Consider the following 18,245-nt stretch of genomic DNA (forward strand, 5'->3'; position numbering starts at 1 on the left):
CTCCGCAACACAGCAGCAGTAAAAGAAAGCGTAAAAGTCAGCAAAGAATAAATACAGTTCCTGGGTACTACAGGATGGCAGGAGCCACAGGGCACTGGTAGTGTGAGATAGTTCTTATGATCTTCTAGATGGAAAGTCCTTACCAGGCCCGACTGTAGCAATGGAGATAACCCAGGATTGTGCCAGCTGGTGTTCCAGAAAAAGCTGGGTTGCTGAAGATAAAACAGCTGCTGTGGATACTGGCTGGAACCAGACTGTTGTTAGCACGGAGTGGATACTGGCTGGAACCAGTTAAATAATAAATGAACTTGGGAGCGATGAAATATGAACTGAAATGTAGAACTTGAGAGCGGAGAAATAATAATACCGGTGGAGAGTGGTAAAGTGTAGAAAGGACACCGGCCCTTTAAGAGAAGCTGTACTCTGCTGGAAGCTGAGCTGGAAGCAGGTAATGTTGTAGCTGGAAACAGATGAATCCACAATGGATTGGAGAGTCAGGCTACACCGCAGGTGGAATGCTGGTGCGGGTCTCTATGGTGGAAGTCTTGAGACAGGAGCTGGAACCTGGAAGACAATCACAGGAGAGAGACAAACAGGAACTAGGTTTGACAACCAAAGCACTGACGCCTTCCTTGCTCAGGCACAGTGTATTTATACCTGCAGCAAGGAAGGGATTGGCTAGGCAATTATGCAGATTATCAATACTGAGAACAGATTGGTGGAAATGATCAGCTGACAGAATCCAAGATGGCTGCGCCCATGCAGACACTTGGAGGGAAGTTTGGTTTGTAATCCATGTGGTAATGAAAACAGTAATGGCGGCGCCGGCCACCGGAGACAGGAGGCGCCAGGCTGACAGATGCACATCCAACCACGCGGACACAGCGGAGGCCGCGGCTGACGTAATCGCCACTCAGACACTCTGCATGCAGAAGTTCAGGGACGGCGGCGGAGGCCGCGGGAGACGCCATGCCAGGTGTAATATGGCGTTTACTGTGACAGCGTCCCAGAGTGACAGGAGAGGATACAGGAATGTACACATCAGGATAACAGATGGGATCCGGTCCTGGAGCGCTGAGCCAGCCTTAGGAGGCATCTGATGGGTAAGAAATGGCGTCCAGATACCCGGATCGTGACAAAAGGTTCTTGTGGTCTGTAAGTATGGTGATTGAATGAGAAGCTCCCTCCAACAGATATCTCCACTCCTCTAGAGCGAGCCTGATGGCTAGCAACTCCTGGTCGCCAATGGCATAGTTGCGCTCCGCTGGGGAGAACTTCCGGGAGAAGAAACTGCAAGGATGTACATGGCCATCTTTAGCCCTCTGAGATAACACCGCTCCTACTCCAACGGAGGAGGCATCCACCTCTAAGATGAAAGGAGAGTCGATGTCGGGCTGTTTCAGAACTGGTGCAGAGATGAACCTTTGTTTTAACAGATGAAAGGCTTGCATAGCTTCCTCAGACCACTTGGACGGGTTAGCACCCTTCTTAGTTAAAGCAGTAATAGGCGCCACAATGGTGGAAAAGTCTCGTATAAACTTTCTGTAATAATTGGCGAACCCTAAGAACCTCTGGACCCCTTTGAGGGTTAAGGGTACCGGCCAATTCCGGATTGCTTGTAGTTTCTCAGGATCCATCTCTAGTCCGGAACCGGACACAATGTACCCTAGAAACGGAATGGACTTGACTTCAAAGACGCATTTCTCTAACTTGCAATAGAGATGATTGACACGGAGACGGGACAGAACCTCCTTTACCCAAAAACGATGTTCCTCCAAATCGTTGGCGAAAATGAGGATATCATCTAGATAGACCACGACATGACGATATAAAATGTCTCTGAAGATCTCATTGACAAAATGCTGGAAGACAGCTGGAGCATTGCTCAATCCGAAGGGCATGACGAGGTACTCATAATGTCCGTCACGGGTGTTAAAGGCGGTCTTCCACTCGTCACCCTCACGGATCCGGATGAGATTGTATGCACCTCTCAAGTCCAGCTTTGTGAAGATGGTAGCTCCGCTAACTCTATCAAAGAGCTCAGTAATCAGGGGTAAAGGATAGCGGTTCTTGATGGTAATGTCGTTCAAACCTCTGTAGTCGATGCACGGCCGCAGACCACCGTCTTTCTTCTTTACAAAAAAGAAGCCAGCGCCGGCTGGGGAAGAAGAAGGTCGAATGAACCCCTTTGCTAGGTTCTCTTTAATGTATTCCTCCATGGAATGCGTCTCAGGCAGAGACAACGGATAAGTTCGACCTCGAGGTGGAACCTTCCCTGGAACGAGATCAATCGGGCAGTCCCATTCTCTATGAGGAGGAAGGATATCAGCAGAGGCTTTACTGAACACATCCGTGAAATCTTGATATGGAGGAGGTGGCACATCAGACGACCTGGGGGAGGAAGAACAGACAGGCAATACTTTAAACAAACATGTCTCAGCACAGGAGGAACCCCATGCCAGAATTTGCGTAGTCGTCCAATCAATTGTAGGATTGTGAAGACGGAGCCATGGAAGGCCCAGGACCACAGGATGTGTGGCTCTTGGAATCACTAAAAAAGAAATACGTTCGGAATGAAGAACTCCCACTCTCAGACGAACTGGTAGAGTCCTTAGAGAAATAACTGCATCAAAAATCTTGCTGCCATCCACGGCAGTTAAGGAAATAGACGAAGGAAGTCTCTCGGTGGGTAGGGACCACCGTTTAACATAGGCTTCAGAAATAAAGTTCCCAGCTGCTCCGGAATCAAGGAGGGCAATGACGTTCCGATAACGTTGAGCAACTTGAAGCGAGACTGGGAGATTACAATCTTGAGGAGATGGAGAGGAGATCATTACTCCTAGCCGGCCCTCTCCTTGGCGAGCTAGGATTTGGAGTTTCCCGGACGTTTGGGACAGGCATTAATGGTGTGAGACGGAGCTGCACAATAAAGACAGAGAGACTCGGAGAGACGTCTTCGGCGCTCAGCAGGAGTTAAACGGGAACGGCCAATTTGCATTGGCTCATCTTTAGATGGTGACAGTTGACGAGGAGGAGAAGCAGAAGATTTTGGAGCAGATGATCTTCCACGCTCAGTTGCTCTCTCTCTGAAACGTAAATCAACTTTCGTGCAGAGTGAGATTAGCTCATCTAACTTAGAAGGTAAGTCTCTGGTAGCTAACTCATCTTTAATGCGCTCAGATAAGCCATGCCAGAATGCAGCATACAGGGCCTCGTCGTTCCATGCCAGTTCGGATGCCAGGATCTGGAACTGAATTAGATATTGTCCTACAGTACGTGATCCCTGGCGTAAACGGAGAATCTCAGATGAAGCTGAAGTTACCCGGCCTGGCTCGTCGAAGATACGCCTGAATGTTGACACGAAGGCAGTGTAGGAGGATAGCAGGAGGTCGGACCTCTCCCATAACGGTGATGCCCAATCAAGGGCTGAGCCACTGAGAAGAGAGATGATGTAGGCAATTTTTGTACGGTCACTGGGAAAATTGCCAGGTTGTAGCTCAAACTGTATCTCACACTGGTTGAGAAATCCCCTGCAGAACCTTGGAGATCCGTCAAATTTTGCTGGTGTTGGGAGATGAAGACGTGGAGCAGAAATGGGTAAGGTGGGTGGGGTTATAGCTGGAGTCACTGTGGTTGACGCACCAGACGCGCCTGATCCACGGAGAGTTGTCTGAATCCCATCCAGCCGAGTAGAGAGATCCTGGAGACAGCGGATGATGTGGCCCTGTGCAGCCTCCTGATGTTCTAGTCGGGCTGCCAGTTCTTGCATCGGCCTGGCCGCTTGATCCTGGTCTCCGGCTGGATTCATTAGGTCAGTGCTTACTGTCACAACTGAGGGCCTAAGCTGACGGGAGGCAGCCTCAGTTGTAGGGGCTGAGATGTACCAAAACCTGGGAGGTTGTATCAGACCCCTGGACATGTAAGTAACATGAAGAATAACTGCCCGAAGGCGTGACCACGACAACTTAGATAAAAGTCAATGATGTTTATTATGACAACTCCGCAACACAGCAGCAGTAAAAGAAAACATAAAAGTCAGCAGAGGATAAATACAGTTCCTGGGTACTACAGGGTGGCAAGAGCCACAGGGCTCTGGTAGTGTGAGATAGTTCTAATAATCTTCTAGATGGAAAGTCCTTACCAGGCCCGACTGTAGCAATAGAGATAGCCCAGGATTGTACCAGCTGGTGTTCCAGGAAAAGCTGGGCTGCTGTAGATAAAACGGCTGCTGTGGATACTGGCTGGAACCAGACTGTTGTTGGCACGGAGTGGAAACTGGCTGGAACCAGTTAAATAATAAATGAACTTGAGAGCGATGAAATATGAGCTGAAGTTTGGAGTTTGAGAGCGGTGAAATTATAATGCCGGTGATAAATGATAATCTGCAGAAAAGGGTACCGGCACTTTAAGAAGAGCTGACCTCTGCTGGAAGCTGGATGCTGAAAGCAGGTAGATCTTTAGCTGGAAACAGATGAATCCAAATGGATCAGGAAGTCAGGCTACACCGCAGGTGGAAATGCTGGTGCGGGTCTCTATAGTGGAAGTCTTGAGACAGGAGCTGGAACCTGGAAGACAATCACAGGAGAGAGCCAAACTGGAACTAGGTTAGACAACCGAAGCACTGACGCCTTCCTTGCTCAGGCACAGTGTATTTATACCTGCAGCAAGGAAGGGATTGGCTAGGCAATTATGCAGATTAACAATACTGATAACAGATTGGAGGAAATGATCAGCTGACAGAATCCAAGATGGCTGCGCCCATGCAGACACTTGGAGGGAAGTTTGGTTTGTAATCCATGTGGTAATGAAAACAGTAATGGCGGCGCCGGCCACAGGAGACAGGAGACGCCAGGCTGACAAGTGCACATCCAACCACGCGGACACAGCGGAGGCCGCGGCTGACGTAATCGCCACTCTGACACTCTGCATGCAGAAGCTCAGGGACGGCGGCGGAGGCCGCGGGAGACGCCATGCCAGATGTAATATGGCGTTACTGCGACAGCGTCTCAGAGAGACAGGAGAGGATGCAGGAATGTGAACATTAGGATAACAGATGGGATCCGGTCCTGGAGCGCTGAGCCAGACTTAGGAGGCATCTGATGGGTAAGAAATGGCGTCCAGATACCCGGATCGTGACACACCATGCCTAATAATCCCTCTCTTAGCACTGACCGTCTGTGGCTATCTCTTCTTCAGTAAATAGTTTGGCAGAGCTCCTCGCAGTGACTGCAGAAAGAAACACTTGGGAGTCATCACTAAACAGCATCAGGAATTTATTTTCCTCTGGAACTTCTAATTTATGCATTTGGAGATTCCATAGCTGGAAATATTGATTACTGTCATGACCGTTGACCCGGAATAATTCTTATAAACCTTCCAGAAAGGAAGCTGACGTTGAAGATTCCTCCAGCTCAGGAGCGCGTTCCATCGTCCGTTGAAGGCTTATCTGATGGGGGAACGGGGCTGTGTGTAACTTTAGAGTGGTTCTACTTCATCTGTGACTCTCAGCACAAGTTTCCAGCGTTTGGACAGGTTCCAGCTGTAATTTGTCTGCAATTCAAAGATTACATGGGAAAGATGCCGGTAAATGTGTCGGGATCGTAGACCAACTCTCTGATCTCCCATTTCACCTTGAGGGGAGAGGAAATACAATAGGTGCCAGCCCGCAGTCCCCTCAGCCAGGGCCAGATTAACAATGGGGCAGATGGAGCTGCAGCTCCAGGCCTCCACATAAAAATAGGACCATCATAATGGCCACATGATGATGATCAGCCATCCAGCTGTCCGCACAGTCAGCCATAAATCATACATTTTGAAATAGTTTTTCTAGTTTTCTCAGAAATGTATGCAATTTTTGTATTTTTATGTACTTAGGCTTAGGGAAACAGTAGATCTGATAGTGTAGGAGGTGTACACAGAGGCGGATTGGCCATAGGGTCTACAGGGAATTTTCCCGGTGGGCCGGCGCACCTGCAGGGCCTGTTTTGTTTGACATGTGGTCCTTTTTATAGACATAATTTAAAAGATGCTACATAATTTACATATATGAAAATGACTTTGCCACTTAGCCTGTGATTGCAGATGATCTAGTGTATGCTCTGTCTGCCTGCTTGGCTGACATATAAGATTGAGTGAATAGTGATTGGGATACGGTTGGTGTAATAAGAAAATATATCTTTCAAAAGAATGATATAGTTTCCTAAATTCTGAAGGTTTATCATATAATGTGCTCATAATATTTAATTTTATTTATTTTTAACTTCCCCCTTGATGCTAGACATGCCCACTATCTGGAAAGTCTTGGGGGGAGGGTGCTGCTGCCATGGCCCATGGCTAGACCTTATACCTCTGGTGCTGCCCATGTGGGGCCACAGTACAAATTTTTCCAGGGCCGCTTTTTGTTCCCAATCCGCCCCTGGGTGTACACACCCATGTGGTTCTGGTCCCACCCACATCCACACTGATCACAGCTCCTCCGCATCTCACAGTAGGCCCGTGAACATTTTCAGCTCCAGGCCCATGTGGCCCTTAATCCGGCCCTGCCCTCAGCCAGTCTAACAGGAGCTAAATGGGACGATTTCTCCGCACGGCACTCTGGTGGTTCCGTTGATATGAGTGTGTTAGCACTGCAGCAGTGCAAGTGTGCGTGTACGGGTGGGTATGGCGTACCCTTAAGAATTTAGCCGTGGGTACGCCGTACCCATGCCGATCGGCCAACGCTCCTCGCCGCTCTGTCCCTCCCTCTGCTGCTCACCGCCGCTGATGCGAGGGGAGGAGAGCGCAGCCTATGCCTCTCCTGCCCCTCAATGTCTTCATTCAATTCAGATCCACCCATGAGCCAATCAGAGCTCAAGGACCAGCAGCCAAGCCTGCCGGACCGCGAGCTTTGATTGGCTCATGGATCGGCGCTGAATTGAACTAAGACACCCGCACCCGCCGGAGACTGAGGGGAAGGAGAGGCGCACGCTGCGCTCTCCTCCCCTCACACACACACACACACACACACACACACACACACACACACACACACACGACAGCAGCAGCGTTGAGCAGCGCAGGGCGGGGGAGGGGGGGTTGCATGTATACCTGGCACTAGGAGCATATCTGGCACTGGGGGCATATCTGGCACTGGGGGGGGGGGGGGCATGTGTACCTGGCACTGGGATCATATCTGGCACTAGGGGCATATCTGGCACTGGGGGGACATGTGTATCTGGCACTGGGGGCATATCTGGCACTGGGGGGGGGGCATGTATACCTAGCACTGGGAGCATATCTGGCACTGGGGTCATATCTGGCACTGTGGGGACATGTGTATATGACACTGGGAGCAAATTTGGCACTGGGGGGACATGTGTATCTGGCACTACATGTGTATCTGGCACTGGGGGCATATCTGGCACTGTGGGGGCATTTCTGTATCTGGCACTGGGGGGACAATGTATATCTGGCACTCTGGGGGCATTTGAGTATCTGACACTGTGGGGCAATGGTGGTCATTCCGAGTTCATCGCTCACTGACGTTTTTCGCAGCGCAGCGATCAAGTGAAAAATCGGCAATTCTGCGCATGCGCATGGTACGCAGCGTGCATGCGCTAAGTACTTTCACACAAAAGTTTGTAGTTTTACCCAAGCTCCAGCGACGTTTTTCAGTCGCTCGAGTGATCAGAGTGTGATTGACAGGAAGTGGGTGTTTCTGGGCGGCAACACAGCGTTTTCAGGGAGTGTGCTAAAAAACGCAGGCGTGCCAGGTAAAAACGCAGGAGTGGCTGGAGAAACGGGGGAGTGGCTGGCCGAACGCAGGGCGTGTTTGTGACATCAAACCAGGAACTAAACAGACTGCAGTCATCGCAAGATAGGAGTAGGTCTGGAGCTACTCAGAAACGGCATGACATTTTTTAGTAGCAATTCTGCTAATCTTTCGTTCGCACTTCTGCTAAGCTAAGATACACTCCCAGAGGGCGGTGGCTTAGTGTGTGCACTGCTGCTAAAAGCAGCTAGCGAGCGAACAACTCGGAATAAGGGCCCATGTGTATCTGGCACTGTGAGGCAATGTATATCTGGCACTGCGGAGACATGTGTATCTTACACTGGGGGCATTTCTGTATCTGGCACTGGAGGCATATCTGGCACTGTGGGGGCATTTCTGTATCTGGCACTGGGGGGCAATGTATACCTGACACACTGGGGGCATTTGTGTATCTGGCACTGTGGGGCAATGTGTATCTGGCAATGTGTATCTGCCACAGTGAGGCAATGTATATCTGGCACTGTGGGGCAATGTGTATCTGGCAATGTGTATCTGGCAATGTGTGGCAATGTGTATCTGGCACTGTGTGGCAATGTATGTCTGGCACTGTGGGGCAATGTGTATCTGGCAATGTGTATCTGGCACTGTGTGGCAATGTATATCTGGCACTGTGGGGCAATGTGTATCTGGCACTGTGGGGCAATGTGTATCTGGCACAGTGAGGCAATGTATATCTGGCACTGTGGGGCAATGTATATCTGGCACTGTGGGGCAACGTGTATCTGGTACTATTGGGGTCATATGTGTATCTGCCCCTCCCCCCATATGTGTATCACGCCCCCATTTTCATTGGCCACGCCCCATGTGGCATTTGGCCACATCTATTTTTTGGTGCGTGCACACAGTACCTATAAGACATTTTTTCTACTTGCACCACTGTGTGTTAGTGATTATGGATGTACTGTATGCTGGATGTAATGCTAAGACTGCAGTATGCAATATATAGTGTAATAATGGTATGACCGAAGGTTTCTGATGCCCCTTTTTCACACCGACCTTTGACACATAATATTGAATACAACCCGTGGTTGCACCTGCTCACACCACACTTTGGACTTGGTAATATCCCAGGTCTTCACCTTTCACACTAGACCGACTTCTGCCCTGCGGAACAGGGTTGTTATGTTGCTACATCATTACAACGTCATTTGATCAACCAATGATGCTCCTTGGTCTTACCACATCCAACTTGGATCAGACATGGGAAAATCCCATGTCATAACCAAGGGCGTGGACCTGGGTCAGGTTGTCAAGGTTAAGCCATTCACACCAACACACAAGCTGGGTTTATCCCCAGGTACTTGCCTCTGTGGTCGTGGAATTAGTTAGATGCTGGCTGTATTTCCTATATGTGTGTGTGTCGGAGCTCCAGGGACGTTAGTGTATGCAGTTACTGTTTATTTCTAACACAGACACATTGCATTATTGCATAAAGTGTTTATACTGTAGTATTAGGCTTTCCTAGAATGTGAATCGATAAAATACAGATATTGCACAAGCAAGATTTTATCCATTAAGCCAGAGCTCTCCCCAGGGGGGTGTTGGGATGGAAAACCAACCTGGGAACTTTATGGAAGCAGCGCTAATGGGTCTGACTGTACGCAATTGCGGAATTCCTCGTGTCTTTTGGTGCATACCAGTGGCGGATTGGGAACTAAAAGTGGCCCTGTAAAATTTTGTAAAAGGGGTCAAACATGGGCAGCACAGGAGGTATAACATACCATGTAGCCATGGCAGCATCACTGGATGGCAGAGTTGCGGTACTGCAGAGATGGAATAACAGAATGAATGGGGACAATGCAGTGCACTGAGTGCGGTGTGCTGTCTGTCATGTGAGGGGTGGGGCCACATGACAACACACAAAACAGGCCCCACAGACATGTCCGCCAACCATGAATCTTTCTCCCCCTGGCTTTCCAATGTATCGAGGGGGGAGCAAGAACTGTGATACTCTGGCTGTTGGGGGGACACAACTGACTGTGACACACGGGACGGCAAGAGGGCACTAATGACTGTGACACACGGGCCGGTAAGAGGGTGCTAATGACTGTGACACACGGGCCGGTAAGAGGGCACTAATGACTGTGACACATGGGGCGGTGAGAGGGCACTAATGACTGTGACACACGGGGTGGTAAGAGGACACTAATGATTGTGACACACGGGGCGGTAAGAGGGCACTAATGACTGTGACACATGGGGCGGTGAGAGGGCACTAATGACTGTGACACATGGGGCGGTGAGAGGGCACTAATGACTGTGAAATACGGGGCGGTGAGAGGACACTAATGACTGTGACACACGGGGCGGTGAGAGGACACTAATGACTGTGACACACGGGGCGGTAAGAGGGCACTAATGACTGTGACACACGGAGCGGTAAGAGGGCACTAATAACTGTGACACATATGGTGGTAAGAGGGCACTAATGACTGTGACACATGGGGCTGTAAGAGGACTCTAACGACTGTGACACACGGGGCGGTAAGAGGGCACTAATGACTGTGACACATGGGGCGGTAAGAGGGCACTAATGACTGTGACACATGGGGGGCGGTAATAGGGCACTAATGACTCTGACACACGGGGGCGGTAAGAGGGCACTAATGACTGTGACACAAGGGGCGGTAAGAGGGCACTAATGACTGTGACACACGGGGCGGTAAGAGGACACTAATGACTGTGACACATGGGGCGGTAAGAGAGCACTAATGACTGTGACACAAGTGGCGGTAAGAGGACACTAATGACTGTGACACATGGGGCGGTAAGAGGGCACTAATCACTGTGACACACGGGGCGGTAAGAGGGCACTAATGACTGTGACACATGGGGCGGTAAGAGGGCACTAATGACTGTGACACACGGGGCGGTAAGAGGGCACTAATGACTGTGACACACGGGGCGGTAAGAGGACTCTAATGACTGTGACACACGGGGCGGTAAGAGGGCACTAATGACTGACACACGGGGCGGTAAGAGGGCACTAATGACTGTGACACACGGGGCGGTAAGAGGGCACTAATGACTGTGACACACGGGGCGGTAAGAGGGCACTAATGACTGTGACACACGGGGCGGTAAGAGGACACTAATGACTGACACAGGGCGGTAAGAGGGCACTAATGACTGTGACACACGGGGCGGTGAGAGGACACTAATGACTGACACAGGGCGGTAAGAGGGCACTAATGACTGTGACACACGGGGCGGTAAGAGGACTCTAATGACTGTGACACACGGGGCGGTAAGAGGGCACTAATGACTGACACACGGGGCGGTAAGAGGGCACTAATGACTGTGACACACGGGGCGGTAAGAGGGCACTAATGACTGTGACACACGGGGCGGTAAGAGGGCACTAATGACTGTGACACACGGGGCGGTAAGAGGACACTAATGACTGTGACACACGGGCGGTAAGAGGGCACTAATGACTGTGACACACGGGGCGGTAATAGGGCACTAGTGACTGTGACTCACGGGGCGGTAAGAGGACACTAATGACTGTGACACACGGGGCGGTTAGAGGACACTAATGACTGTGACACACGGGGCGGTAAGAGGGCACTAATGACTGTGACACACGGGGCGGTAAGAGGGCACTAATGAGTGTGACACACGGGCGGTAAGAGGGCACTAATGACTGTGACACATGGGGCGGTGAGAGGGCACTAATGACTGTGACACACGGGGCGGTAATAGGGCACTAGTGACTGTGACAAACGGGGCGGTAAGAGGACACTAATGACTGTGACACACGGGGCGGTAAGAGGACACTAATGACTGTGACACACGGGGCGGTAAGAGGGCACTAATGACTGTGACACACGGGGCGTTAATAGGGCACTAATGACTGTGACACACGGGGCGGTAAGAGGGCACTAATGACTGTGACACACGGGGCGGTAAGAGGACACTAATGACTGTGACACACGGGGCGTTGAGAAGGCACTAATGACTGTGACAAAAGGGGCGGTGAGAGGACACTAATGACTGTGACACATGGGGCGGTGAGAGGGCACTAATGACTGTGACACACGGGGCGGTAAGAGGACACTAATGACTGTGACACATTGGGTGCTAATAGGGCACTAGTGACTGTGACTCACGGGGCGGTAAGAGGACACTAATGACTGTGACACACGGGGCGGTAAGAGGACACTAATGACTGTGACACACGGGCCGGTAAGAGGGTGCTAATGACTGTGACACACGGGCCGGTAAGAGGGCACTAATGACTGTGACACATGGGACGGTGAGAGGACACTAATGACTGTGACACAGAGGGCGGTAAGAGGACACTAATGACTGTGACACACGGGGCGATAAGAGGGCACTAATGACTGTGACACACGGGGTGGTAAGAGGACACTAATGACTGTGACACATGGGGCGGTAAGAGGGCACTAATGACTGTGACACACGGGGCGGTAAGAGGGCACTAATGACTGTGACACATGGGGCGGTAAGAGGGCACTAATGACTGTGACACACGGGGTGGTAAGAGGACACTAATGACTGTGACACATGGGGCGGTAAGAGGGCACTAGTGACTGTGACACATGGGGCGGTAAGAGGACACTAATGACTCTGACACACAGGGCGGTAAGAGGGCACTAATGACTGTGACACACGGGGCGGTAAGAGGACTCTAATGACTGTGACACACGGGGCGGTTAGAGGGCACTAATGACTGACACACAGGGCGGTAAGAGGGCACTAATGACTGTGACACATGGGGCGGTAAGAGGGCACTAATGACTCTGACACATGGGGCGGTAATAGGGCACTAATGACTGTGACACACGGGGCGGTGAGAGGACACTAATGACTGTGACACACAGGGCGGTAAGAGGACACTAATGACTGTGACACACGGGGTGGTAAGAGGACACTAATGACTGTGACACACGGGGCGGTAAGAGGACTCTAATGACTGTGACACACGGGGCGGTAAGAAGGCACTAATGACTGTGACACACGGGGCGGTAAGAGGGCACTAATGACTGTGACACACGGGGCGGTAAGAGGGCACTAATGACTGTGATACACGGGGCGGTAAGAGAACTCTAATGACTGTGACACACGGGGCGGTTAGAGGGCACTAATGACTGACACACGGGGCGGTAAGAGGGCACTAATGACTGTGACACATGGGGCGGTAAGAGGGCACTAATGACTGTGACACATGGGGCGGTAAGAGGGCACTAATGACTGTGACACACGGGGTGGTAATAGGGCACTAGTGGCTGTGACACACGGGGCGGTTAGAGGGCACTAATGACTGTGACACACGGGGCGGTGAGAGGACACTAATGACTGACACACGGGGCGGTAAAAGGGCACTAATGACTGTGACACACGGGGCGGTAAGAGGGCACTAATGTCTGTGACACACGGGGTGGTAATAGGGCACTAGTGGCTGTGGCACATGGGGCGGTAAGAGGACACTAATGACTGTGACACACGGGGAGGTAAGAGGGCACTAATGACTCTGACACATGGGGCGGTAAGAGGGCACTAATGACTGTGACACACGGGGCGGTAAGAGGGCACTAATGACTGTGACACACGGGGCGGTAAGAGGGCACTAATGACTGTGACACATGGGGCGGTAAGAGGGAATGTCACACAGGGAGCTCTGGGGACAGTACAGAGGGGGTAATTCCAAGTTGATCACAGCAGGATTTTTGTTAGCAGTTGGGCAAAACCATGTGCACTGCAGGGGAGGCAGATATAACATGTGCAGAGAGAGTTAGATTTGGGTGGGTTGTTTTGTTTCTGTGCAGGGTAAATACTGGCTGCTTTAGTTTTACACTGCAATTTAGATTTCAGTTTTAATACACCCCACCCAAATCTAACTCTCTCTGCACATGTTATATCTGCCCCCCCTGCAGTGCACATGGGGGGTAATTCCAAGTTGATCGCAGCAGGAAATTTTTCGCAGTTGGGCAAAACCATGTGCACTGCAGGGGAGCAGATATAACATGTGCAGAGAGAGATAGATTTGGGTGTGGTGAGTTCAATCTGCAATCTAAATTGCAGTGTAAAAATAAAGCAGCCAGTATTTACCCTGCACAGAAACAATATAACCCACCCAAATCTAACTCTCTCTGCACATGTTATATCTGCCACACCTGCAGTGCAGATGGTTTTGCCCAACTGCGAAAAAATTTCCTGCTGCGATCAACTTGGAATTACCCCCATGGTTTTGCCCAACTGCTAACATACTTGCTGCTGACATGTGGTACTATGCAGTAATGAATGAGCAATGTATTGGTGTATAACATGGTCTGCAATCAGGGGTCAGTAGTCTGCTATCATTGGAGGGGATTACTCTTTGTTGCCTGTTGCAGTCCAGTGAGTGAGACAGGTACTCACACATGTTCATGTTTTCACCTTCCTCTTTATTTAGGAATCCAGAACAACACCCAGATTACCTGCAGCGCTACTCTCCCCTGTGGAACGGAGGGCACCCAAAGTAAAGTGTGGTAAGATACCCTCATTACACAGCAAGGGCATGCTCACCTGCTTCTTGAAAGATAAATGGCTGGATTTAGAGTTGCACACAATTCCCGCTTTGTTTTGGCAGTCAGGAGTTGTACTGTAGCAGACTGCAACGGTGTCAGGATCTGCATACACAGCGTACAGTCACACATATCTCCGTCAGATCTCCTATGCAGGTGCGTGGGTGTTACTGGAAAGCGAAAGGCCAGCAGCACCGAGTATCTCCTGCACAGAGTATAGGGCTGCTGCACAGATCTCCTGCACAGAGTATAGGACTGCTGCACAGATCTCCTGCACAGAGTATAGGACTGCAGTACAGATCTCCTGCACAGAGTATAGGACTGCAGTACAGATCTCCTGCACAGAGTATAGGGCTGCTGCACAGATCTCCTGCACCGAGTATAGGGCTGCTGCACAGATCTCCTGCACAGAGTATAGGGCTGCCGCACAGATCTCCTGCACAGAGTATTGGGCTGCTGCACAGATCTCCTGCACAGAGTATAGGACTGCAGTACAGATCTCCTGCACAGAGTATAGGACTGCAGTACAGATCTCCTGCACAGAGTATAGGACTGCAGTACAGATCTCCTGCACAGAGTATAGGACTGCAGTACAGATCTCCTGCACAGAGTATAGGGCTGCTGTACAGATCTCCTGCACAGAGTATAGTGCTGCTGCACAGATCTCCTGCACAGAGTATAGTGCTGCTGCACAGATCTCCTGCACAGAGTATAGGGCTGCTGCACAGATCTCCTGCACAGAGTATAGGACTGCAGTACAGATCTCCTGCACAGAGTATAGGGCTGCTGCACAGATCTCCTGCACAGAGTATAGTGCTGCTGCACAGATCTCCTGCACAGAGTATAGGGCTGCTGCACAGATCTCCTGCACAGAGTATAGGGCTGCTGCACAGATCTCCTGCACAGAGTATAGGGCTGCTGCACAGATCTCCTGCACAGAGTATAGGGCTGCTGCACAGATCTCCTGCACAGAGTATAGTGCTGCTGCACAGATCTCCTGCACAGAGTATAGGGCTGCTGCACAGATCTCCTGCACAGAGTATAGTGCTGCTGCACAGATCTCCTGCACAGAGTATAGTGCTGCTGCACAGATCTCCTGCACAGAGTATAGGGCTGCTGCACAGATCTCCTGCACAGAGTATAGGACTGCTGCACAGATCTCCTGCACAGAGTATAGGACTGCAGTACAGATCTCCTGCACAGAGTATAGGACTGCAGCACAGATCTCCTGCACAGAGTATAGGACTGCAGCACAGATCTCCTGCACAGAGTATAGGACTGCTGCACACATCTCCTGCACAGAGTATAGGACTGCAGTACAGATCTCCTGCACAGAGTATAGTGCTGCTGCACAGATCTCCTGCACAGAGTATAGGACTGCAGTACAGATCTCCTGCACAGAGTATAGGGCTGCTGCACAGATCTCCTGCACAGAGTATAGTGCTGCTGCACAGATCTCCTGCACAGAGTATAGGGCTGCTGCACAGATCTCCTGCACAGAGTATAGGGCTGCAGTACAGATCTCCTGCACAGAGTATAGGACTGCAGTACAGATCTCCTGCACAGAGTATATGACTGCAGTACAGATCTCCTGCACAGAGTATAGGACTGCAGTACAGATCTCCTGCACAGAGTATAGGGCTGCTGCACAGATCTCCTGCACAGAGTATAGGGCTGCAGTACAGATCTCCTGCACAGAGTATAGGGCTGCTGCGCAGATCTCCTGCACAGAGTATAGGACTGCAGTACAGATCTCCTGCACAGAGTATAGTGCTGCTGCACAGATCTCCTGCACAGAGTATAGGGCTGCTGCACAGATCTCCTGCACAGAGTATAGGACTGCAGTACAGATCTCCTGCACAGAGTATAGGACTGCTGCACAGATCTCCTGCACAGAGTATAGGACTGCTGCACAGATCTCCTGCACAGAGTATAGGGCTGCTGCACAGATCTCCTGCACAGAGTATAGGGCTGATGCACAGATCTCCTGCACAGAGTATAGGGCTGATGCACAGATCTCCTGCACAGAGTATAGGGCTGATGCACAGATCTCCTGCACAGAGTATAGGACTGCAGTACAGATCTCCTGCACAGAGTATAGGGCTGCTGCACAGATCTCCTGCACAGAGTATAGGGCTGCTGCACAGATCTCCTGCACAGAGTATAGGGCTGCTGCGCAGATCTCCTGCACAGAGTATAGGACTGCTGCACAGATCTCCTGCACAGAGTATAGGGCTGATGCACAGATCTCCTGCACAGAGTATAGGACTGCAGTACAGATCTCCTGCACAGAGTATAGGGCTGCTGTACAGATCTCCTGCACAGAGTATAGGGCTGCTGCACAGATCTCCTGCACAGAGTATAGGGCTGCTGCGCAGATCTCCTGCACAGAGTATAGGACTGCTGCACAGATCTCCTGCACAGAGTATAGGGCTGATGCACAGATCTCCTGCACAGAGTATAGGACTGCAGTACAGATTTCCTGCACAGAGTATAGGGCTGCTGTACAGATCTCCTGCACAGAGTATAGGGCTGCTGCACAGATCTCCTGCACAGAGTATAGGGCTGATGCACAGATCTCCTGCACAGAGTATAGGACTGCAGTACAGATCTCCTGCACAGAGTATAGGGCTGCTGCACAGATCTCCTGCACAGAGTATAGGGCTGCTACACAGATCTCCTGCACAGAGTATAGGGCTGCTGCACAGATCTCCTGCACAGAGTATAGGGCTGCTGCACAGATCTCCTGCACAGAGTATAGGACTGCAGTACAGATCTCCTGCACAGAGTATAGGGCTGCTGCACAGATCTCCTGCACAGAGTATAGGGCTGCTGCACAGATCTCCTGCACAGAGTATAGGGCTGCTGCACAGATCTCCTGCACAGAGTATAGGACTGCAGTACAGATCTCCTGCACAGAGTATAGGGCTGCTGCACAGATCTCCTGCACAGAGTATAGGGCTGCAGTACAGATCTCCTGCACAGAGTATAGGACTGCAGTACAGATCTCCTGTACAGAGTATAGGGCTGCTGCACAGATCTCCTGCACAGAGTATAGGACTGCTGCACAGATCTCCTGCACAGAGTATAGGGCTGATGCACAGATCTCCTGCACAGAGTATAGGACTGCAGTACAGATCTCCTGCACAGAGTATAGGGCTGCTGTACAGATCTCCTGCACAGAGTATAGGGCTGCTGCACAGATCTCCTGCACAGAGTATAGGGCTGCTGCACAGATCTCCTGCACAGAGTATAGGGCTGCTACGCAGATCTCCTGCACAGAGTATAGGACTGCTGCACAGATCTCCTGCACAGAGTATAGGGCTGATGCACAGATCTCCTGCACAGAGTATAGGACTGCAGTACAGATCTCCTGCACAGAGTATAGGGCTGCTGTACAGATCTCCTGCACAGAGTATAGGGCTGCTGCACAGATCTCCTGCACAGAGTATAGGGCTGCTGCACAGATCTCCTGCACAGAGTATAGGGCTGCTGCACAGATCTCCTGCACAGAGTATAGGGCTGATGCACAGATCTCCTGCACAGAGTATAGGGCTGCAGTACAGATCTCCTGCACAGAGTATAGGGCTGCTGTACAGATCTCCAGCGCAGAGTATAGGGCTACTGTACAGATCTCCTGCACAGAGTATAGGACTGCAGTACAGATCTCCTGCACAGAGTATAGGGCTGCTGCACAGATCTCCTGCACAGAGTATAGGGCTGCTGCACAGATCTCCTGCACAGAGTATAGGGCTGCTGCACAGATCTCCTGCACAGAGTATAGGGCTGCTGCACAGATCTCCTGCACAGAGTATAGGGCTGATGCACAGATCTCCTGCACAGAGTATAGGGCTGCAGTACAGATCTCCTGCACAGAGTATAGGACTGCTGCACAGATCTCCTGC

General features: G+C 50.9%; 1 protein-coding gene across 1 annotated transcript in view; it reads left to right on the top strand.

Annotated features, from left to right (window-relative positions):
• OTOG (otogelin) overlaps positions 1-18,245 on the top strand; it is a 416,567-nt gene that overhangs the window by 14,612 nt on the left and 383,710 nt on the right. Inside the window, exons 2-3 of the mRNA XM_063944165.1 lie at positions 5,381-5,583; positions 14,229-14,304. Of these exons, the coding sequence (XP_063800235.1) occupies positions 5,381-5,583; positions 14,229-14,304 (279 nt within the window). The remainder of the gene's footprint in view (positions 1-5,380; positions 5,584-14,228; positions 14,305-18,245) is intronic.

The sequence above is a fragment of the Pseudophryne corroboree genome, chromosome 11, assembly GCF_028390025.1.
Source record: "Pseudophryne corroboree isolate aPseCor3 chromosome 11, aPseCor3.hap2, whole genome shotgun sequence".
NCBI lineage: Eukaryota > Metazoa > Chordata > Amphibia > Anura > Myobatrachidae > Pseudophryne > Pseudophryne corroboree.